At 37.8% G+C, this 25,471-nt stretch overlaps 1 protein-coding gene across 4 annotated transcripts in view; it reads right to left on the reverse strand.

Annotated features, from left to right (window-relative positions):
• The window catches only part of UBQLN1 (ubiquilin 1), a 60,324-nt gene that overhangs the window by 15,828 nt on the left and 19,025 nt on the right, over window positions 1–25,471 (reverse strand). For all 4 annotated transcript variants that reach the window (XM_072605367.1, XM_072605361.1, XM_072605351.1 and 1 more), the window contains exon 2: window positions 11,424–11,575. In XM_072605367.1, coding sequence (XP_072461468.1) covers window positions 11,424–11,575 — 152 coding nt within the window. The remainder of the gene's footprint in view (window positions 1–11,423; window positions 11,576–25,471) is intronic.

The following is a 25,471-nucleotide window of genomic DNA, read 5'->3' on the forward strand; positions in this document are numbered from 1 at the left end:
CCCAGTTTCCTAAGTTCTAAAGTGTCAATTTTCAAAGCAATTCAAAATGATCAGTTAAAGAAAGAACCAACTAGCATCAAATATGTAAATCAGATTGCTCAAGGGCCAGTGAAAAATTAGGCAATATCCTCAGTCACAAAAACATTAGACAAACTAGCTCCTCCCCCCAAATTAGCCAATGTCATTGGGTTTAAGTATAATCTTAAGGGAAAAAAAATAATAAATAATTTGATATTTATATTATAATATCATTTATATATCATATATCAGGAATATATAATTTTATATACAAATATACAAGTTGTGTATATATGTGATTATATAATTTAAATAAAAAATTATAATGAAATCTTTAAAATTTTTTGCCAATTACATGTAATAACAATTTTAAATTGTCATTTTTATTGAGTTCCGAACTCTCTCTCCTTCCCCTCCCTGAAAAGGAAAGCAAATACTGACAGATTATACATGTGGAGTCATGCAAAACTTATTTCCATATTAATCATGTTCTAAAAAAAAGGACCAAGAAAAAAACCCAAAAATAAAGTTGTCTTTTTTTTTGGTATCCTTTGATCTGCATTGAGATTTCATCAATTCTTTTTCTGGAGCATTTTATGTCCTTCAGAATTTTCTTGGATTGTCTTGGACTTATTGCTAAAAATCACTCACAGCTGACCGTCACACAACGTTGCTGTTACTGTGTACAATATTCTCCTGCTTCTACTCATTTCTCTTTGCATCATTTAAGTTTTAGATTTTCACGAAGCCATCCTCTTTGTCATTCTTTATAATATATCGTTTTCCATCACAATCATATACCAACCTGTCAGATATTCTCCAATTCATGTGCATCCCATCAATTTCCAATTCTTTATCACCAGAAGAGGTGGTATAAATACTTTTGTATAGAGAGGTCCTTTTCCTTTTTAAAAACCTCTTTGGGATACAGACCTAGTAGTGGGTCTATACTAGGTCAACAGGCACGAACACTTTCATAGTCCTTTGGGCATAATTCTAACTTGCTCTCCAGGATGGTTGGATTACTTGACAACTCAACCAAAAGGACATTAGTATCCACATTTTTCCACGTCCCCTCCAATATTTTTCCCTTTCAGTCATATTAGCCAAACTGAGAGCATGAAGTGGTACATGAGACTTGTTTAGATTTGCAGTTCTATTGCTATTTAGAGAATTTTTTCATATGACTACAGAGAACCTTGGTTTCTTCTCCTGAAAATTGCCTGTTTGTATCCACTGACTAATTTATGAATTGGGGAATGATTTGTATTTTCTTAGAAATGTGACTCAATTCTCTATATTTTTGAGAAATGATGCTTTTCTGCATTTGTTTGTGAGGATTTTAAGTCCTAATATATGGTCAATTTTTGTGAAGGTGCCATGTACAGCTGAGAAAAAGGAATATTCCATTTTCTTTTCATTCAGTTTTCTCCAGAGGTCTATCATATCTAACTTTGCTAAAATTCTACTTATCTCTTTAACTTTCTTATTTATCTTATGGTTAGATTTATCTTGCTCTAAAATGAGAACGCTAAGTTCCCCCACTAATACAGTTTTCTTATCTATTTCCTCCTGCAACTCATTTAACTTTTCCTTTAAGAATTTGGATATTATACCATTAGGCGTGTGTGTGTGTGTGTGTGTGTGTGTGTGTGTGTGTGTGTGTGTGTGTATTTAGTATTAACTAATATTACTTCATTGTCTATGGTACCGTTTAGAAAAATGTACGCTTCCTAGTTTATCTCTTAATTAGATGTTTTTACTTTTGCTTTCTCTGAGGTAACTGCTACTCCCAGTCCAGTCCCTTATGCATATTGTATTGAATTATGGTTTTTAACGCATTGTTACATTCTTCCATTTTATGGACTTCATTCCATTCACACTCAGTTATGATTACTGTTTACTTCCTTCCATCCTATTTTTTCCCTCACTTGTCCTCTTCCCTCTCCTTTCACCCTATCCCTCCCCTAAAAAGTCTGTCTTGCTTCTGAACACCTCTCCCATCCTTCTATCAGCATTGTGCTACCCACCCCCCCCCACCCCCCGCCACATCTTATGGCAGGATAGTTTTCTATACCCACATGTTTGTGTATGTTATGCTCTCCTCTGAGTCAATCCCCTCCAACTGTAAAAGCTTTTTCTCAAGTCTTTTTTATGAGATAACTTATCCATTTGTACCTCTCCCATCCCCATTCTCCCAATGCATGCCTCTTTCACCCCCTTCATTTTATTTTTTACATCATCCCATCATAGTCAACTCACACCCATGCCCTCTATGCACATTCCTTTTGACTGTCCTAATACAATGATAACCTTCTAAGGAATTATACACATCATTTTCCCATGTAGTCATATAAACAGTTTAATCTTACTAAATGCCTTATGATTTCTCTTTCATGTTTACCTTGTTATGTTTCTTTTGAGTCTTGTATTTAAAAGTCAAATTCTCTATTCAGTTCTGATCTTTTCATCAGGGATGCTTCAAAGTCCTCTATTTCATTAAATTACCATTATTTTCCCTGAAGGATTATACTCAGTTTTGCTGGGAAGGTGATTCTTAGGTTGTAATCCTAGTTCCGTTGCCCTCCAGAATATCAAATTACAAGCCCTCCAATACTTTAATGTAAAAGTTGCTAAATCTTATGTGATCCTTACTGTGGCTCCAAGAAATCTGAAGAGTTTCTCTCTGGTTCTTTGCAAAATTTTCTCTTTTACCTGGGAGGTTTAGAATTTGGCTATAATATTACTGGGAATTTTCATTTGGGGATCTCTTTTAGGAGATGATCAGATGATTTTTTTCCCCCATTCCTATTTAACCCTCTGGTTCTAAGATATCAGGGTACTTTTCCTTGATAATTTCTTGAAATCTGATATCAATGCTCTTTTTTTTGGATCATGGCTTTCAGGTAATCCAATAATTCCTAGTTATCTCTCCATAGTCTATTTTCCAGGACAGTTGTTTTCCCAATAATAACTTTCACAGCTTCTTCTATTTTTGTTAGCCTTTTGATTTGATTTTATGGTTTCTTAATGTCTTGTGGAATAGCTTCTACCTGCCTGGTTCTAATTTTTTAAAAATTATTTTTTTCAGAAAGCTTTTGTGCCTCCTTTTCCATTTGGCCAATTCTACTTTTTAAGGAGTTCTCTTCCAATGAATTTCTGTGCCTCTTTTGTCATTTGGCCAATTCGATTTTTTAAAGGTGCTACTTTCTTCAGTACATTTTTTTGTGCCTCTGTTACCAAGATGTTGACTCTCTTCATAATTTTCTTGCATCACTCATTTCTTTTCCCAGTTTTTTCCTCTACTTCTCCTTTGAGGAGGCAGAGTCAAGATGGCAGAGTAGAAGCAGATACTTACTACAGCTGAACCCCGCCCATCCCCCACCAAGCACAGGCAAATACCTGTAAAAAATGACGCTAAACAAATTCTGGAGCTACAGAACACACAGAATAATGGAGAGAAGCAAATCTCTAGACAGCCTGAAAAGTCGACAGGAAGCATATATCATGCTGGGCTGGGAGCAAAGCATAGTTCAGTGTGGGCCACGCCAGCATAGACAGGACCTGGAAAGGCCTTGGGGGCACTGAATTTCTGGCACCTGTGGCAATTTCCAGACTTTACAACCACAAAACACCAGGGACAAATGGAAGCTCAGTGGAAAAAAACAGTGGAGTGGGTCTGGCCCCAGCCCCAGGGTAGTGGAGGAGCCCACAGCAGCCACTATAGGAGCATAGGCAGAGGCTGTTTCTGGAGTTCTAGGCTCACAGATTGTGGGGAGAATCCAGCAGCTGACAGTACACTCCCTACCCCTACTGGAAGCAGAGTACTACCTTGACAAAGAGCTCAAAAGTCAAGTAAATGGCTAGGGAAATAAGCAAAAACAATCAGACTACAGAACCTTACTTTGATGACAAGGAAAACCAAAATATACAAACAGAAGAAGACAACAACATCAAAGCTCCTCCATCCAAAGCCTCCAAGAAAAATGTGAATTGGTCTCAGGCCATGGAAGAGCTAAAAAGGATTCTAAAACCAAGGAAGAGAAGAAGAGCAAAAACTGGGAAGAGAAATGAGAGCAGTGCAAGAAAATCATGAAAAACAAGTCAAGTGCTTGCCAAAGGAGACCCAGAACATGCTGAAGATAATAACACCTTAAAAACAGACTAATCCAAATGGCAAAAAATCCAAAAAGTCAATGAGAAGCATGCCCTAAAAAGCAGAATTGGCCAGATGGAGAAGGAGATCCAAAAGCTTACTGAAGAAAATAATTCCTTAAAGATTAGAAAGGAGCAGATGAAAGCTAATGACTTAATGAGAAAATAAGAAATCACAAAACAAAACCAAAAGAATGAAAAAATGGAAGATAATGTGAAATATTTCACTGGAAAAACAACTGACCTGGAAAACAGATCCAGGAGAGACAATTTAAAAATTATGGGACTACCTGAAAGTCATGATCAAAAAAAGAGCCTAGACATCACCTTTCATGAAATTATCAAGGAAAACTACCCCGATATTCTAGAACCAGAGGGTAAAATAAATATTGAAAGAATCCACCGATCACCTCCTGAAAGAAATCCCCAAAGAAAAACTTCTAGGAATATTGTAGCCAAATTCCAGAGCACCCAGGTCAAAGAGAAAATATTGCAAGCAGCCAGAAAGAAACAATGAGTATTGTGGAAACACAATCAAGATAACACAAGATCTAGCAGCTTCTAAATTAAGGGATAAAAGGACTCAGAAACATGATCTTCTGAAGGTCAAAGGAGCTAGGATTAAAACCAAGAATCACCTATCCGGCAAAACTGAGTATAATGCTTCAGGGAGAAGACACGATCATTCAATGAAGCAGAGGAATTTCAAGCATTCTTGATGAAAAGTCCAGAGCTGAATAGAAAATCTGACTTTCAAACACAAGAATCAAAAGAAGCAAGAAAAGGTAAACAGAAAACAGAAATCATAAGGGACTTAATAAAGCTAAACTGTTTGCATTCTTACATGGAAAGATAGCATTTGTAACTCTTGAGACTTTCCTCAGCATCAGGGTAGTTGGAGGAATTATATACATACGAGCAGAGGATACAGGGTAAGTTGAACATGAAGGGATGATATCTACAAAAAAATTGAGGGGTAAGAGAGGAATATATTGGGAGGAGAAAGGGAGAAAAAGAGTGGGGTAAATTATTTCTCACATAAAAGAAGCAAGAAAAAACTTTTTCAATGGAGGGGAAGGGGAGGGCAGTGAGAGGGAGTGAACCTTACTCTCACTGGTTTGGACTGAAGGAGGGAATAACATGCACACTCAATTTGGTATGAAAATCTATCTTACGCTACAGGAAAGAAGGGGAGAAAGGGATAGGTGGGGTGAGAGTAATGATAGAAGGGAGAGCAAATGAGAGGAGGGGTAATTAGAAATGAATACTTTTGAGGAGAGACAGGGTCAAAAGAGAGAAAGGAATAAATGGGAGGGTAGGATAGGATGGAAGGAAATATAGTCTTTCACATCATGACTATTATGGAAATATTTTGCGTAACCTACACATGAATAACCTATATTGAATGGCTTGCCTTCTCACTGGGGATGGGTGAGGAGGGAGGAAGGGAGAGAAGCTGGAACTCAAAAGTTTTAAAAAACAAATGTTAAAAATTGTTTTTATATGCAACTAGAAAATAAGAATATACAGGCAATGGGGTATAGAAATATATCTTGCCCTACAAGAAAATAAGGGGAAGGGGATGAGAGAAAGGAGAGGTGTAACTGATGGGAGGGCAGACTGAGGGAAAGGGTAATTGGAATGAACAATGTCTTGGGATGGGCAGAGGGGAGAGATGGGGAGAAAATGTGGAACTCAAAATCTTGTAGAAATGAATGTTGAAAACTAAAAAATTAATTAAAAAAAATAAAACTTAAAAAAAATTAACAGAGGAAGAAAAAAAATCCTTTTTGAGCTCTTCCAGGAATTCTTTTTAAGTCTTTGACCAATTCACATTTTTCTCTTTAGTTTTGCATGGAACCATTTTTACTTGTCTTCTGAGTTTGTGTCTTGACCTTCCCTGTCACCAGTAACTTTCTATGGTCAGGTTCTGGTTTTTGCTGTTTGCTCGGCCTATTTCTTTCACTTATAACTTTATGTTAAAGCTAGGCTCTGCTCCTGGAGTGGCAGGGGCACTGTCTCAAGCTTCAAATTTCTCATGCTGCTATTTTATGAGTTAGTTCTGAGGGTAGGCAAAAGTTTTCAGTTCTTCTAACATGGTATGATCTAAAGAGCAGTAGTGTCACTCCTCTTCTGGCCTGTGCTCTGGTCTCTGAGTAACCATATGCACTTTTCTCTACCCTGGAACTGTCACCAGCACCCTTGCTCCCCTGTGGCATCAAGTGTTTTCTCTGCGTATGACCCTGAAATTTTGACTTGGGGTCTTGCTCTCCTGAGACTGAACATGTCAGTGCTCTTTTCTGCCTGAACCTGAGACCAGGGTCACAGTTCTTCTGCAGCTACAAACCCTAGAAGGTCAGTGCTTCTCCACCCTAGGACTGTGATTTGAAACTGTGAGACAACAGGGTCCTAAACCCAATGCTGGCAAAAGGTCCCCTGTAATCTCCTTCTGACCAGTTGTCTGTAGGCTGAGAGCTCCCAAAGCTACCACTGTTCCTAAGGCACACTGCTGGCCTGCCAGGGGTACGCCTGTGCTGCACTGTTCTCTAGGCCACCACTACCCCAGTGAGCAGATCTTTCCTGCTGACCTCCTTTTTACCCACACCTTCCATTTGTTCTGCTGCTCCAGAATTTGAGGTATTATTTTAAAGCTGTTTAGAAGGGAGTTTGAGAAAGTTCAAGTAAGCCCCTGCCTTACTGTGCCATCTTGACTCTACCCCCTGATCACTTTAAGAAGCAAAATTCATCACTTTTAATTATTTTGAAAAGAGTTTCAAAAACCCCACCATGGAAATAAAAAAATTAATTTCCTTCCTAGAGTTTTGTTAGCCTACTATTATACTGACTTCATGACAATCCCCCACTTCAAGTAGCAAATCAATCCATGTATGTTTAAAGGCTGGCTTTGTTTGTTTGTTTGTTTGAAGTCCTCTTCAAACAAATTTAGAGCACTTTAGCATTAACCTAGAAATTAGAGGTTAGGGTAGATTGCTAAATTTCCTTATTAAATCATCATTCATATTCTTCATCAATCTGAAGTAAAACTCAGCACTGTATTTTATGATCCTTTATTCTATTGCTCAAGTTTTTAAAAACCACTTAAGTTTAGTATCAAAGGCTTATCATCCTACCCCGTTTACCAGATAAGAGATTCCAATAATTCTCTAGTCAGTTCTTTGCTATCAATCAGGTCAGCAGATTACTCACCAAGTGCTATTACATATTTATAAAGGGTGGGGGCACACGTGGTATAATTTAAGGAATAGGCCAGGAAAGGCCAGGACCTAAAAGTGTCCACCATTAGATTCATTCTGTTGGGAACTACCTACTGATGTCACATTCTTCTTAAAATAAAATATTCCTGTTAGGATATCATATGTTTTTAGATTTGGATCTGTAATTATCCTAGTATACGAAGTGAGGTGCTGGAGTCAATTTGTACCAGTTCACAAAAGCCAATTTTTAAATTTTTCAGTGTGAGCATTTATACCTCAGAAATCAGCAAATGATACAAATCAAGGCTTGATTTACTGTTTTGTTGGTTATCTAGAGCAAGCCTGCTCTCCAGTGACTCTAGACTGAAGAAACTAATAGAGAAAATGTTAATAATGCAGATTAATATTAGAAGTGTATCCTGTGTGCACACATGCGCACGCACGCACACACACAACCACTGGTTAAATATTTTCTAGCACACCAGTGGGACATGGAACTTGCACTACCAATGTAGGCTGGTACCTGTTTTTGTAAATTATAATTCTAAAAAGTTATGTGGGACACTTGAAAGTTAAGTGATTTGCCCAGGGCTACACAGCCTGTCAAAAGCAGGTCTTCCTGGTTCTCAGAAAAACTCTTCAGTCATTTGTCAGAAAAAGGTCTTCTTCTATTCACACTGCTTGTGTTAAAGGTATTTACCACTTCAATAAGAACTGATTTATCTTTTAGACTTTTATTTCTTTTCTCTAACAGGAGGGGCAAAACAGCAGGAGGGACAAGGGAGAACACTTATGTTTTCCTAAGATAATGCCATGTTTGCACAAAAAAAACATGGACATTCACCCATCAAATGTGGATCATCAGGAATTGACTGTATACTGAGAACTTAAATCTCTTCATACTTATCCCATCTATAGTAATTCCAGGTCAGTGTCCTAAGAAAAGTGATAAATGGAACCTCCAACTCAACCTAACCACAACTTAGTGTGGTACTTGTTGGCATTTGGTTGCCTACGACATCTTTCAAATCTTCAGTGACCTATGTCATACCAAAAATCATCATCAATCCACAAACGTTTATTAAGTACTTAGTACATGCTACGTCACGAGATAAGTACTAAGGATAAAAAGAAAATGCAACAATAGCCTGTTTATTCAAAGAGCTGACATTCTAATAGGGAAGACACCATGAACTTATATATGTATATAAAAACAATAAACACGGAAAATAGATGTAAGAAAACTTCATAGAAGGCATTAGCAATCAGGGGGATCAAGAAAGTACTACAGAAGATGGAGAATTGGCTTAATCTTGACAGAATCTCGTAGAAAAGTAAAGGTACAAGAAGTGGGACATCATGTGAGAGAAACAACAAGCAAGTCAGCATGTCTGGAGTTTAAGTACAAAGATGGGAATAAAGTATAAGACTGGCAAGACAAGAGGGGGACAAGTTATAAAGAACTTCCTCAACTTATAAAGAAATTCCTCAAAACAGAGGAATCTATATTTGATCCTACAGGTTATAGGGAGCCCACTGAGTGGGTTTCCCAGGGTGGGCTGCATAATCAGATCTATGGTTTTAAAAAAAAAAAAAACAACACTTTGGCAGCAAATGAGAGACTTAAGACAGTGACACCCAATTCAGAGTCTAATGAAACAATGTAAGGAAGAGACAATGAGGGCTTGCTTGAACTATGTGAACAGAAGGGGTCATATTTAAGAGCTGTGAAGAAAGAAATGAGAAGATGTGGACGCTGATTAGGCATGTGGAGTAACACTAAGGAGTTGAGGGTAGTAGCAAAATTAGATGACTAGAAACATGACGGTTCACTCAACAGGAATACAGAAGTTTGGAAGAGAGGTGGGTTGGGGAGAGATGATGTAGGTTTGGACGACGGTGAGTCTGAGTTATCAACTAAACAATCCGTTTAAAATTCAATAGTCAGTGACAGTGTTAGAACACAGAAGAGAGACTACAGTTAGCTAGACATTGGCGTCATAAAGATAAATGAATCCATGGGAGCTGATGCAATCACTAAGTAAATAAGAAAAGACTTAGGAGAGATACCCTGAGGGACACCCAACACCCAGTCAGTGGGTATGACATGGATCTAGATCCAGCAAAGAAAACTAACAAGAAGCTGTCAAAAAGGCAGGAGAACCAAGAAAGAATGGTGACAGGAAAACCTACAGAGGAGAAAATTTGCATCCTGGACTAAAAGATGGTCAACAATGTCAAATACTGCAGAGAATTTAAGTATGAGGACTGAAAAAAGGTCATTAGAATGGGCAATTAATTAAGAGATCACAGTCAATTTTTGAAAGAATATATTCATTTGAATTGAGAGATTAGAAAACCAGAACACAGAGTATAGGAGAATGGGGGGGTGGGGGGGAGAGGAATAAATTATGACTTTTTTCAAGGAATTTAGCTAAATTGAGGGAGAAATATACAAGATGACAGTTAATGGGGATAGTAAAATCTAGCGAGGTTTTTTTTAATTGTTTTAAAAGGATAAGGGAGATATGTTTATACTAGTAAAGGAAAGAACCAACAGGTAGGAAGAGACTGAAAAGTGAGAAAAGGAATAATACTATCCTCTACTAGAGGATATAGGGAAGGATAGGATCAAAGATACATGCAGAGGGGTTGGCCTTGTCAAAGAGAAAAGTCAGCTCTTCATCAGAGTGAAGGAGGAGAGAGATAGCAAGGGGCGAAGTCTGGGTTTGTGAAATGACAAGAAAAGGAGAAATGAGAGCTCATAAAAATGGGCTTGATCTTTTTTTTTTCTGGGGTATGAGATACAATCCTCAGCAGGGGGTGCTGATGTAGAAGACTTAGTAAGGGACTGGAACAGCCACTATTTTGCGGACTGGGAGGAGACAGAAAAACAGAAGCATTTATTAAACACCTACTATGTGCTACTCACCATCTACATTTTATTTTATATTACAGATTTAAGAAGGACTGTCGTGCTACTGTTGAAGTTAGATAACAAATTTGTAGTGGACTAAATATGGTTCAATTTTCCTCTACCCCTCTTCAGCAGTATATTAGTGGGAACAAAGGACGTAAATGACAGGAAGAATTCAGGGCTGGGATCTGCCAAGGAATGAAGGGTAAAAGAACAAGGGAACAAGGGTACTAGTGAAGATGGAGACAGTACTAAGATAAATCAGTTATCAATTTAGAGGGGAAAGCCTACTCTAACCACAAGGAACTGCTAATGTGTCTGAAGGAAAGCAGTAATTCAATTTATTAAAAGTCTATTTGACATTAAGGTTTACATTACATATGCTATTGAGAATTAAAGTTAATATAACTTCACAGTTCCAAAGAACAGTAGCTATCCTCAGAAATGACTGCCTTGCAAAAGAATTCTAAATAAATCAACACTATAGATCAGATCAATTACTGCCCTACTAAACTAAACTAAGATTTCTGTCTCAAATACATTTGTCCTGGTTGCTAACATTCAGAAGAATTAAGCAAAATTATATTAGTAACTAGTATTTATTAATTTATTTAGTGACTTTGAAATATAGCTTTTTCTTATGGATAGCAGGAAAGCAAACATAATGTCAGAAATGGCGAAATTTATACTGTTACAGCCTTCAAGAAGATTGGTTAGTTCTAATTATATTTTTACCCCTGGCTGATTTCAAATGATAGGATTCCAGTCTCATTTTATTGTTTGCAGTTTGTTTAAAATAGTATTATTTCTATAATTCAGTCAAAATTTGGACATATAAGGACCTTAATGAGCTTCAGTATCACATTAAAAATGAGCGTGGCAAAGCGCTGGCAAGTAAAAAAAAAATAAGTTATGAACCCTCTAATCACCAGCTAACTACTAGTAAATATAATTTCAAACAACTTTAGTCTTATAATACATTAATTACAGTCAACAGTGATAAAAGAGAAACTGAATTTTTCAGAGTTTACACATACTCTCTTATTTTGGGGAAATACTATATTATCAGGAATAGGGAGATACAGGAAGAAAAATATTCCTACATTGTTTAATCTTACCTGTTTTGTGTTTTTATGACAAGGTGAACAGTAAGTCCATCATGTATTCCATGCTGGCTCAAAGTATCTTGATCTTTTAAAATTTTTCCAGCAAATATTAACACAAGTTGATCAGGATGGGACTTGAATCGTTTGGAGATTTTTTCCTTAAACTAAATAAAATAAAGAGTGAAATTAATATGCGTTACAAGATTTAATCTGAGTTTAAACAAAGTAAAAAAATTTTTAAGATATATCTCTATGAGTTAAGAGTTAGAATCAATTCAATGACCAGTCATGACTCCCGAAGAGTGATGGCTCATGCTTCTCACTTCTTGACAGAGCTATAAAGAAGAGGTGCATTTTCAGACAAGGTCAATGAGTGGATGTATTTTGCTTGACTATGCTTATTTATAATAAAGGAAAGTGTTGGGTTTTGATTGTTTGGGGTTTTTTTTGTATGAAGGATAGGAATTTAAGGAAGGAATGAAGAAGGGAAAGAAGAAAACATTCAACATACACAGAGAGAGAAGAAGGGAACACAACCAAGCAGAGCAGTATTGGAACAACCTTGTAAATTTAATATATACCTAAAAAATTAAATAAGCATCAGAGATTTAGTGTTATACAATCTCTTTCTATAAATACATATTCATGTTTGTTGATGTCTGCCAAGTTAGAAATGATTAAAAAAAGTTTTAAATAATTGGAAAATGTTAAATATTTTTCTGATCTCAAGCAAGGAATTTTTGTGTAATTCCTCAGTTCATTATAGACCTTTACATTCTGTTTTTAATCTATTACCGGTAATATACTTGGTTTCTGAGTGTCACATTTTAGCAAAGATTTTCATAAACTAGAGAATACCATGATAATGGTAACCAGGATGGTAAAGAGTGAGCATTGACTGAAGGAACTGAGGATGATTAATAATATCATAACACTATCTAAACTTAAAATTTGCAAAACACTTCACATATTTTATTTCATTTGTTCCATACAACAACCTTGTAAGGTAGCCTATTATCCTTATTTTACAGATAAGGAAATTAAGTGCCAGAAATAATCTGAACTCAGATCTTCCTGACTATAGTCCTACACTCCACTCCATCCACTACTCCATAAAGACTTTCTATGTTTAGCATGGAAAAGAAAGACAGAAGAGACAGGCTACTAGTCATCCTTAAGTATCTGAAAGGCTGTCACAGAGCAGAGAGAATGTTCTAGTTGTCCCCAGGAGAGAAAAAAGAAACAATGGATAGTTACAGAAAGGCAGATTTCAGAGCTTGACAGAAACTTCCCAATAATCAGCTGGTCAAAAGGTGGGTTGACTCATCAGGAAGAGGTTATCACCCTCCTCCATCTCACCTCAGCTCTAACTCTTAAAGCAAAAAATAAACATCATATGCTCAGGTATTCTGTAGAGAGTTTGGACTAGATGGCACCTGAAGTCCCTTCAACTCTGAAATCACATAACTATCACATCTTCAAATATGTTAACTTTCTGATTTCAGTTTTGATCCCCAGTCCAAGATTCTGATGACCTCATATGCTCTACCTTCCTCCTCAGACCCTCTTCGCATTTCCTACGGGGACATATATGCTACCAAAAATCAACATCTTAGAAGGTTGAACTCAGTAGGACAACTCCCTCCTCCTGATCCCAAAATAGCTTTTCACTCAGTTCTAACATCCTCATCTCTTTTTCTAATCACATCCTTCACCTGTACCAACAGGTAACAGGTTAGCCTCATTTTTCTTTCCACATCTATTCCACTCCTCTCAAATAACCCTTTGTCTAATGATTTGTCAGCAGACTAGCCTCTTGGCCTTTTTCCAGATAATTCCTTAACATTAAAATGCACCATTTTCCAAATTTACCTCACATTTACTTATCTGGGCATCTTCCAAGAAGTTACTTTAAACCCTGCATCTTTCATTAAAACCTTCCCAAGACACTAAGCTTTCCCAAATGTCTACAAACCCTGTTTTTATTGAATGACCCATAAATTTCCTAATCATCTCAAGGGGAAAAAAAATCAATCTATATGTGTGTGGGTGGCGGAAGAGAATTATTCATCTATATCAGTAATGAAGGTCTGAGACAGTAAAATCATTACTGTTTTTGATTTACTTTGCATATTGTATAGCTTTCAAATAGTGATCTATAACAGATAACTTTTTGTCAAGGGCAAAATCCCAATGATCTTTATACACTGTAATTGGCTATGAACAATAGTACAATGGAAAGATAATCACAGGTCGTAGAATCCGGGGACCTGGGTTCAAATTCCACCTCTGACCTCTGGGCAATGAATCTGTAATCTGTAACCTAATCTGTAAAATGAGGATAGACAGACGGCCCCCTCAAGTCCCTTCTCAGTCCACAGCTATGTTATTAATGTTGAATATGAAGAATTTAGAGAAGCACAAAAAGACCTATATAAACCAATACAAAGTAAAATAAATAGAGAACTAGGAAAATAATATCCATAAAGACAACAACAAAAAACTCAAAAATCAATATGATAATTATAATTGGACTCCAAATAAGAGATAAAGAAATGTACCTCTCCTTCCTTATTTGCATAGGGAGGGTGTGAAATAATGAAGATGCAGTCATATTCTGTTGATGTGAGTAAACTGTTTTTACTTTTCTCTTGCTTACATGGGATGGCTCCATGAGCAGAAAAGAGATTATAAGAAGGGATATTGTTTTTGCTTCCACAAATGTTCTTGAAAAATAGTGAAACAGTACAATTCCCAGGCTGATGGGAGCTTGGGAGAAGATAAAGCCTGCATAACCTCATCTGCAAGGATGATGATCAAGCACATCTTGGCCTCAGGAGGAAACTGGGGGGAAGGGGGGGGTGACAGACAGCTCAGACCCTAGCCTCACTACCACACCTACATAATCTGGGAGAGAATGTAGGGAGATGAAGTGAGGAATTTAACTAACCCTGACTCTACCAGGGAAGACAGAACTATAACCTCACTCCTGATTCTGTATAGGGGTGGGTATTCCTGGGGGGTACCACACACACCTCCTCAGGAGAAGAGTAAAAAGTGTCTTAATGTCTTCCTGCTCTGTCTCTGAATTCTTTCAGTGAAAATGGTCTATCACATGGGTCTTCTAGAGGAAGGGAAGCAATGGACAGCAGCAACCTGTCCCAGGCTAACTCTCTGACCTTGCCTAGGAAACCCTGTGATGCCCACAGTCATGTTAAGGGGCATTTCACATGAATTCTCCTAAGGGCACGCTACCTAGGAAGCACTGGACAGTGGAAGCTAGTCCAGGTTAACTCCCTGACCCTGCCTGGGAAGTCCTATGATCCCCACAACCATGTTTCTCACAAGATGGGTTAGCTTCCACAATGAATTAATAATGGTTGTAGATGTACACAGAAATGAGTAAAGATATGAACCAACGTGAGTTTTAGTCCTTTTCAAATGTCTCCCCCCTCAACTTCATTTGAACATCAGAGATGATTCTTCTAAAGTAAGACCTTCAAAGTAGCTGTTAAAAACGGAGAAGTAATCATTTCTGAAGTCAAGGCTTGAATTATGATTGTCAGAATACTGCTGCTCCTGTGAAGATAATGTCCGTCAGGAACTCAACATTAATCCCATTACATTCAAGTTTCATCATTTTGGCACATGTAAAATAGGTGAGGACCCTATGAACTAGGTTGTGACACTATAATACCAGGAAAAAAATAAAATCAACATTAAGTAGATGACTAACTCAAAAATTTTTTTTCATTAAGCTTCAAAAACCTAGTCAGACAACTTCACAGGTCAAAGGGAAATGATATATATTCAGAGTGGCCAACCAAACACAAAAGCAACTTTGTGTCTGGTTGGCCACTCCAATGTCAAAGTTCAGAAGAAATCCCATTAAAAGTTGCTTCAGAAACTCCTGAAGGGGGCTTGTATTTCTGTTTAGATAAAATAAAAGACTGGTCCTTCAGAATCTGGGCTCAGAGGCTGGGTGAACGATGAAATCACAAGGGAAAGGGGAGAAGCTGAGAGCAAGAATGCAAAGGGCTTCCACTTTTGTGCTGCAGTAAATATCAGTTGAGAACTAGATTACCACCATTCACATATCAGATTCCAACAGAGTACTTTTAAGAAATGTTGATCACAGCAGCACCTTAAAGGCATGGACCATTGTTTCTTTTTGTAGGACTTGGGAGGGAGGGAGGGAGGGAGGGAGGGAGGGGGAGAGGCAGAGAGGAGGAGAAAGAGAGAGGGGGAGAGAGAGAGGGGGAGAGAGGGAGGGAGAGAGAGGGAGGGAGAGAGAGGGAGGGAGAGAGAGGGAGGGAGAGAGAGAGCGGGAGGGAGAGAGAGAGAGAGAGAGAGAGAGAGAGAGTGTGTGTGTGTGTGTGTGTGTATGTGTGTGTGTGTGTGTGTGTGGTGTATAAAATATTACCAGTGATCACATTCACAAATTCTTTTAAACACCTACTCATCTAACCTCAAGGGACAGCTAGATGGTGCAGTGGATAGAATCCGGGCCCTGGAGACAGGAGGACCCACATTCAAATGTACTGTCACACTTAAAAGCCGTGTGACCCTGGGCAAGTCACTTACCCTTAATTGCCTTAAAAAATAAAAAATACAAAATGAATTCAATGAGGTCATCTAAATGCTTTCTTATTATCCCATCTTAGGACTTTATTCCCTAATAACCCTTTCAATTTATTATTCCCCTTGTCAAAGAACAATCACTTTTGTAAGAGTTGGGTAGTTCTTCCTTTTCTCTATCAGATTAGCACTGTCCCATCCAACTTCATGTTCATTCTTTGATCTTCCATAAGCCTTCAATATTCATCACCAGTTTAGGCAAATTTTGAACTTTCAGCTCTCCAGACACTAATCTCGTCCATAATTACTGGTCCCTCTTTACATATTCCATGCATTTTTTAAAAGATTATGGTAGAGGACAAGTTTCTCATTTATTCATCTTTACTATTGTTTAACCATTCACCTCTTTATTCTCATAGAAATAATTTCTATTTGTGTCATGAAAAATCTGTTCTCAAGAACCTACTATATACCTTGAATTGGTTAAGCTTTATAAAATCTTGAGGTGCTGTCTTCTGTCAACTCTAAGATGTCATTTCCTTCCAAGGTTTCTGCTATTTCTACAAGAGTAGCATTATTAATTAAGATTAATTAGTGCTGATGCCCTCCCTCTCTACCTTTCTTCCCTCTCCACCTTTTTGAAGAATGAATTGCCAACAAGTGAAAAAAAAACAAACCTGCTCCAATTTAATCAGCAAGAACAGAATAGAAATAGCCAAATATTGGAATTTTTTATAATCAGTTTTTATATTTTATATATTATATTTTATATTCAGTTTTACCAAATTGAAGGATTGCTTCTAAAACTTAGCCATTTTAAATTGCTGGGTCAGTGGTATATACCACACTGCCTCTACGATGTTTCTGTTTCTCTGATACATCTTTGTAAAAATACTCTCAAAGCCTTGGCCCACACTACTGCCTTTCCCTAACTTTTACTCTATTTCCTTGTAGAAATACTCTCTTCATCTACAATTCTATTTAATTTCTCCTTGAAGTATTACAATGTTAGTAAGAGCTAACATTTCTATAAGCTTTTAAAGTTTGTAAAACACTTTACAGGCATTACCTTATTTGATATTCACAACAATTCTGTAGCTGTTGCTGCTATCCAAAACTGAGACTCAGAGAAGTTAAGTGACTTGACCTGAGTTACACAAGCTGGCAAGGTTCTGAGGCAGAATTTGAATCCGGCTCCTAATCTAACACACTCTTCTACCCCAGACTGGCACAGAAGGAACACTACATTTGAATTAAGCTTCAGGAAATTCACTGAACTTCTCTGGGCTTCAGTCTTCATAAGTGAAATCAGAGGATCAGATAACGTATTCTCCTACAGCTCCAGAGGTTCCGTAGTCCTCCTTCCCCTTCTCCTCTGCATTTTAGTCTTTTACCCTCAGCCTCCTAATACAGATTTTGATTCCTCTTTGCTTCTTCAGCTTTGTTCCCCACCCCACCCCCATTTCATTATAAAGCACTTTTTCTATTCCGGGAACACTTCATTTTTCTTATTAAGCTAGACACGTAGACACCCAAAGTGGGGACTGTACCTATCCAAAGGGTTGTAGTAGCCTCAGGTGCAATTGAGGGTCACTGAATAAAAATATGGGGTTGATTAAAGTATAAGAAAAGACAAGGTAAGAAAATTTTGAAAATTCTACATGTTTCGCCTGTTGTGTAACAGAGTTAGTCATAGTGATTACATTATTTTCCAAATAAACACATAAAATACAAGTTATAACCAATCAATGGTCAAGTCAGTGGACAAGTCTTAACAAATAAGCACTGGCAGGCAAGCCTGTAGTGTGAAGTGCATTATCAAGAAGTCCAGTATGCATCGCAGGAAGACGTGCCTGTGATGACTTGTTTACAATTCGACACTATGGTTACATGATGCAATATTGCATCAAAGTTTCAATGTAGGAAAAAAATCCACAACTTTACAATAAATTACTAAATTTAAAGTGTCTTTTTTTAATTACATTTTTTTGAATGAGGCAAACTTCAAAAATAAATAAAATTAAAAAACCATTAAAGGGTTAAAGAAAGTAGATTTCTAGGGGGGTGCTGAGTAATTTTTTTTAAAGGGACCAGTAGCCCAAATAAGTTTGGGAACATCTGAGCTATGTATCACTCCGTACACAGTTACATTTGTTTCTTTCTCAAAGGAACACAAACATATTGAAATGGGTTCCAGACACAAAAAAACATTCCTCTTGAGGTCTTAAACTACCCGCTACCTTTTCTGCTTTTCCAGGCAAGTCTCACCAACTAACACCATAGCAGTTAATGCCTCTTTTTTTATTGGTTCCCAAGAATGTTAATGTCTTGCTCAGGGATTGGCAAACTACAGCCTAAGAGCCAGATCCAAGCAACCTCCAGTTTTTTACCTCCCACCCACCCCCACCCCCAGCTGAGAATTCAGCCTTACAAAAAATAGTTTGCCAACACCTGGTTGAGCTGAAGACCAGGGCCCTAGAGCCAGAAGGCTTGCAACAAATTAAGGATTTTTAAATTTTTATGTCCTAAACTGTCAGTCCCTCTCCACCTTTGTGTAGTGATGCCTAAAGACCCGGACAGGGGTGGGGAACCTGCAGCCTCAAGGCTACAAGTGGCATTCTGAGTCCAAGTTTTACAGAACAAATCCTTTTATTAAGGGGATTTATTCCGTGGCCTCAAGGCCACAGATTCCTCCGGACCCAGAACGTTTAAATGCATAAAATTACAGGATTACAAAGTCTCAACCTGAAAGTTTGGTTGAAGGAGTCAAATAGGCTAGATGATATGTAAATTCATATTGTTTATTCCCTTAAAGCTGGCATATGCATGCTGCATGGAGCCAAAACATAAGTTCGGACCATCTGATACAAAAATGACCAGCCTTAAATATTGTTTTAAGAACAATCCCAACTCAGGGTCTCTATGTCACTGAAATTTATTCTCCTTATATATTTAACCATATTATGAGAAAGCAATTTTCTTAATTGAACAGAAGTACAATAAGAGAGCTGACAAAATGTCCATTACAACCCAGGATATCTGTTTTCTTTACCATTAATATGCCATAACATATGATGTGTCCATAAAATATTAAGATAAGAAAAAGTCCCATTATTCAAGACAGTGTCTTGGTTTAAGGGTCTCCTCCTTAAACAGTGGAAAAATGCTCTTAAGTCAGCCCCATCTGGCCTTGGTGACACAGGACGAGGTATTCTCCATTTACTCAGAGAACAAAGAAGTGCTAGGTTCAGGCTCTTCTGGTTGATTAGATCAGGCTCTGGCCCTTATTAAAGTTATCAAAAGGAAAGTAATTATACTGAAAGATAGTTATCAAATATTTTAAAAATCAATTCAGGGGACCTGGGTTAAGAATCTCCTACAATAAATAAGTTTCCTTTAAGAAGATTTCACTTCCAAAAAAAAAAAAAAAAGATTTTACTTCTACCCCTGCCCTCAGGTAAACATTAACTATCTTCAGCTGTTTTTTATGAGGTTTCCTGAAAAAATTAAATGCTAGGCAGTTCTTGAATCTCCAGTTCCACTCAATTTCTACTTGCCTTTTCTGTTTTTGGTGCATTTTCCATCTAGTTTTGTAATCATTTTGTTAACCTTTGCTATCATCCAGCTTTTTCAATTATTTTAATATCTGTCTCAATCTTCTATACAAAACTTCCCATGGTAATATTCAGGATGACCACTTTAAGATCATGAGCCACATAATTTCTCCACTTTAACAATAATTTCCTTCTCCACTCCACTATAACTACACATCAACATTGGTCATCCCAGGGACACCACCTTGAAGATCTTAAACATGAGTTCCTCAACCCTTCCTAATGCTCCCCATGCTAACTGGTTTCACTCATTTCCACAGTCAGGCAACAACACCAGAGCCTGCTACTTTTAACACTACCCTACAAACCCTCCAACCTTTTGACTTTACCCCAATTCTCCAACTTGCTAACCCTCAAACCTGGGTTACTCCAATCTTCATTTTCCAATCCAGCTACTAGGTTGATAAATTAAACAGGATAAAGAAAGTCATGAAAAATCAAACTAATTTCACCCATCAACTTACGATGTATAAGCTCACCTGGCCTTTCACTGTTGCCCAAGTAATCCCTTCTGCTCTATTTATGGACTTCCTCTCATTCCACTGCACTGTTCTAAACCTTTCCACTCCTGAAGCTCCTAACTACATGTCCAACAGTACTTACATTAGACAAGAGGAGTGCCCAACACTTCAATGAGGTGATTAAGGCTAAAATGACATGAATCCTCAGCAACCATTCCTAAATTACTGATTATCTAAGTTCACCATTCTCATCTCCCCTACCCCAACTCACCCCTGGGTACTCAGGCTGATGGTGACCTTTATCCTCTTCTTTCAGAAGCCAGGCTTCTCTTCTATTTCTTAGTCATTTCCACATGCTCTCTTTCCAACTACCCTTCATGGTATTGACTTCTATTAGAACACCTGCTCTATTAGAACATATGGAAAGTGGCATATAGTAAGCATTCATCAAAATGCTTTATGCATCTATAATTCTATTCTGTTTTCACCTATACGAGGAGATATTTCCAAGTTAGTAAATGACACAAAAACAAGGAAGTGAGTGAATCCTTGCCCTCTGTGAGCTTTCATCTGGGACGAGACAACCCACAAAGGGGAGGTGGAACTGCAACCTCACCTAGGAGAACCTATATTAAGACCAATTTAGCTGCAAATGGTCTTTTATTTAATATTCAATTTAAGTGGATACCCTCTAAACCTGTTCGAAGAACTTGCTCCAACAAAGTGTCCCTTCTCTCCTCTATTTTCAATTGCCATATCCTAGTTCCATTTCACTTTTTAAAATTTTGTAATTATGGTTGCTGTCCCCATCACAAAAGAAAATGGCTTTCTCAAAGGTCACCAATGACTTTCTTAATCAACAAACCCAGTGGCCTTTAGCACCTGACAGAACATTCCCTTTCTGGAAACTGTTTTCAGACACACCACACCTTTTCTTCCTTCTCCCTAACTACTCTCTCCTTATTAGCTTTCTGATCATTTAAGGTGCTTCCTTGACCTATTCTCTCCTCTCTATACTCTCTCACCCTTAGCATCTATAGCATAAGTGGAGAAAAATGAAATGTACTCCTTTATTTTCCAGCTATGCTACAGGGTGCCATAGCGACTTGACACCTGGGATTTGTGGAGCTCTGCAGTTGGTATTCAATAAATATCTGCTGACTGGCAGAGAAGTGTGCAGTGTCAATTAACCTATTCCAGTTTTTAAATATTTTTAAAACAATCATGGATTTTTAATAGGAAGGCAGATGTCCTGCTCACAATTCATTTTAAAAATCTACATATTCCCCTAAAAAAGACTGTTAGTTAAATATGTTTGAATTACCTGCCTGGAATGTTTTCTTTTGAGCAGGATCACACAAGTGGGAAAATTGACTAAATTAGACACTGGATTCCTCAGTGGAGTGGAGTGGAGTGGAAAGAACAAAGGATTTGAAATGACTTAAGTTTGAATGCCAGTTCTATAAATGACTATCAAGGTTAACTTAAGTAAATAATTTTCTCTCTCTAGGCCCCAGTTTCTTTCATTTGTAAAAATAAGGTCTTTAACAGAGGACCTGTCAAAGGCCTTCCCATCTCTAAGTCCCATAATGCTGCTAGTTTATCCTTGCCTAGGGAAGAAATAATCAAGTAATGCAATTAAAAAAAAATACAAAGTTACCAAGGAAATGTTTAAACTACTCTGACAAACTATCATTTACATTTAGTTATTTAAATACATATGCCAATTATGTTATCCTTTTGTATTTGTCAGAGCAATATTCCTAAAGTTTGTTCAGTCTAGGTACTGTTTTGTTCCTGAAAAAACTCATTTCTTTAAAAACATTCTCCAAAGAACCAGGAAAACAATACATACAATAACAGAAAACAGAACAAAAAATACGAGAAACTGAATACTACAATTATAATGATGTAGCTTGGCCTCCACAGTGAGAAAATACATCTTTCTCCCCAAACTGGAAGGGTGAAGGATTCCACACGTGGAATACTGCATATACTGTCATACTCAGCCAATAGGATGGCTGTTCTAGTTAAAGGTAGAAAGGTATAGCTAGCTGGGTTGTTTGTTGTTGTGTTTGTCCATTGCCAAAAAAGACCACACCATCAGAGAAATGATGACATGACTTGAGCTTGACTTTGTTTTGAGTGAGAGAGGGCTGTGCATGTCACCAGCCTCACTTCTCCTCCAGAACCATCTGAATCCAGAGACCAGATATTCATCAGGATGAGTGGAGATGACCCAGGATGCACTGGGAGACCTTGGGCCCTTTAGGCCAAGGTCTTTGCAGGGACTCACTTAGGGTGAGGTAACATTCATTGAATAGACCTGTTTAAAAAGTAGCCAGGGCATGGCCCCTTTAACGAGGCCAAGAAAAAGAAAGACATCAGGCTGGAAGGGAAACAGTAACAGTTACTATTGATAATCACTCTAAAGCTAGGAGCCTCAAGAGGAGCCCTTGAGGAGAGGAATGTAAATTCAGAAACTAATGATACTAAAAAATAAATAAATAAATAAAGCAAAAATCTTGTTCAAAAATCAGAATTTTCCCCTAAACTCAAGGGATGTGGAAGTCCTATAATTGAGTCCCTATTCTGTAACTATTTGTGTGACCTCAGATAAACTTTCCCCAACAAGTAATCCAAATTAGTATACTAACAGACAAGGGTCTCCTTTATCAGGAGAGAAATTTTCAACAGTCCCCGGTTATTAGTAACATTGTGCTGATTTCATTAAACCCTAGACTACTGAAGGGCCACTTCAATGAAATCCAAAGACATACTAGAAATATAAAACAGATACGTTATGCTACACCCAGGTTATAACATATAATTGAACAAGTTGGCTACTGAATCAGTCACGAGCATATATTTGAAGATGAAAACCTGGATTAAAATTCTGGCACTCTCCCTTAGACACTGTGACCTTGGAAAAGTTATTTACTGTTATTATATATTATAGTTATTTCCTGGGCCTCTGCTCAACTATAAAATGGGATCAGCTACATAACCTTGAAGATTCCTCTCCATCTCTAAATCTATCTTCCTGTGATAAAAGTCAGATGGCCTTTTTTCAATCCTCATTCCTCAACCTTTCTGCAGCCTCTGACACTGTCAATCACCCTTTCTCTCTCTCTAAGTTATCCCCTACCTATCCTACTCCTCAGCATCTCCTTTGCCGGATCTTCATCCAGGTCACATCCATTAACCTTTACAGGGCTATCCTAGGCCTTCTTTGATTCTCTTTCTATACTATTTCACTTGGTGATCAGCTCCCATGGATTCAACTGTGATCTCCATGCTGATGATTCTCAATGTCCCATATATATCTGACACTCAACATGCACAAAACTGAATTAATCACTTTTACCCCTAAATCCTCCCCACTTCCAAACTTCCCTATTCCTATTGAATGTAGCACCATCCTTCCAGTCCCCCATGTGCATAACCTAGGTGTTATTCTGGCCTGCTCACTATTTCTCATCCATCATATCCAATCTGTGGGCAAGGTCTGTCCATTTCCCTTCTGCAACATCTCTTAAATAAACCCCTTTCTTTCCTCTAACGATGCTACCACCCTGGTATAGGCCCTTATCTCCTCATTCCTGAATTAATGCAATAGCCTGCTGGCTGATCTACCTGCCACAACTCTCTCCCCACTCCAAGTCCATCCTCTGATCATGTCACACACCCCCAACTCAGTTAATTCTAGTGGCTCCCTATCACCTCCAAATCTGCAGTGGACAGAGTAGAGTGCTGCTGAGCATGAAGTCAAGAAGACTCAGCTTCCGGAATTCAAATTTGGTCTCAAGACACTTACTACCTGTGTGACCTTAAGCAAATCACTGAACCCTACTTGCCTCAGTTCCTCATCTGTAAAATAGGCTAGAGAAGGAAATAACAAATCACTCCAGTATCTTTGCCAAGAAAATCCCAAAATGGGGTCACAGAGAGTCGGACACAACTGAAACAATTGAACAAGTACTGAAAGTTCTTTATCACCTAGCCTCAACTTCCCCCTGTCTCCACCTCCCCCTATCTTTTTCCAGTATTCTTAAATCTTACATCCCCTACCCTCCCACCCAGTATTCTTCACTCCCATGACACTGGCCTTCTTGCTGTCCCTCAAATAAGACACCCCCATCTACCAATTTGGGGCATTTTCACCAGCTGTCCTCCATACCTGGAATGCTCTCCTTCTTCATCAGTGCTTCATGGTAAGTCCCAAATAAAATCCCAATCCCTCTTATTCTAGTACATTCCCTCTACTTATTACTTGCCACGCGCTCTGTATACAGTATAGCTTGTTTGCACATAATTGTTTGCATGTTTCATGTCTGCCCTTATGATTTTGAGCTCCTTATAATCAGGGACTGGATTTTGCCTTATATCCTTAGCACTTAGCACAGTGCCTATCACGTAGATGCTTAAAATATTTGAAGAATCCCTCCCCCACAACATTCCTGACAAATGATCATTCAGCCTTTGAATGACAATTTCCAATACGGGAAACCCAGTACCATTCCATTTTCTGTTATCTCTAACAGTGGGGAAGTTTTTTTCTTACATCAAGAATAAATGTGTCTAAGGGTCTCTTTGGACCAAGCATAACTAGTCTTGCACAATCCTTCAAATATACGAAGATAACTGTCACGTCACCTTTTAACTATTCTCTCATTATTTCAACCAGTCCGCACACCATCCACCAAGTATTTATAAAGCACCTAGTATGTGCCAAATACTGTGTTGAATATCCTCCAGTTTATCATTTTTCCTAAAATACATCATGTGTGGTTTAACACAGTACACAAAATGCAAGAATGATACCCCAGGACAAAACACCTCTCAATACAGCCTAGAGTTATTCACTTTCTTAGCTGACATATCAGTGTCAAATTACATTGCATTTGTAGGCTGCTAAAACACCCAGATGTTTTTTCAGATGAACTGTCTAGCTCCAACTCCCCATGTTATATTTATGAAGCTGATTACCTAAACATTAAGACTTATTAAGACAAACTTCCCCATTAAATTTTTTTTTTTATTCAGTGTATTTTACTATCCTTCCCAGGTGTCACCTATAAAGTTGAGAAGCATGCCATTTATCTTTCTCCACAACACTAGTGAAAATGCTAACTGCAAATGGTAAAGTACAGATATCTGGAACACTTCTTCCAAAATAACATCAAATTATTAAAGACTACTCTCCTTAAATATGAAAAGTTTACTTTTGGTAAACTATAACACTTCCAATTATCGCAACCTGCTTATTGTCATAAGAGTCAATCTTTTAAACATAATTTTCTTCCAGTAATTCCAACTTGGCTGCAAATCTAAGAGCACAACAATTTCATGATTATACTTGCAGGTAACTCAAAAACCAATGGAAACACATTAGACCCAAGTAGGA

Source organism: Notamacropus eugenii, chromosome 1, assembly GCF_028372415.1.
Source record: "Notamacropus eugenii isolate mMacEug1 chromosome 1, mMacEug1.pri_v2, whole genome shotgun sequence".
In the NCBI taxonomy this organism is placed as follows: Eukaryota; Metazoa; Chordata; class Mammalia; order Diprotodontia; family Macropodidae; genus Notamacropus; species Notamacropus eugenii.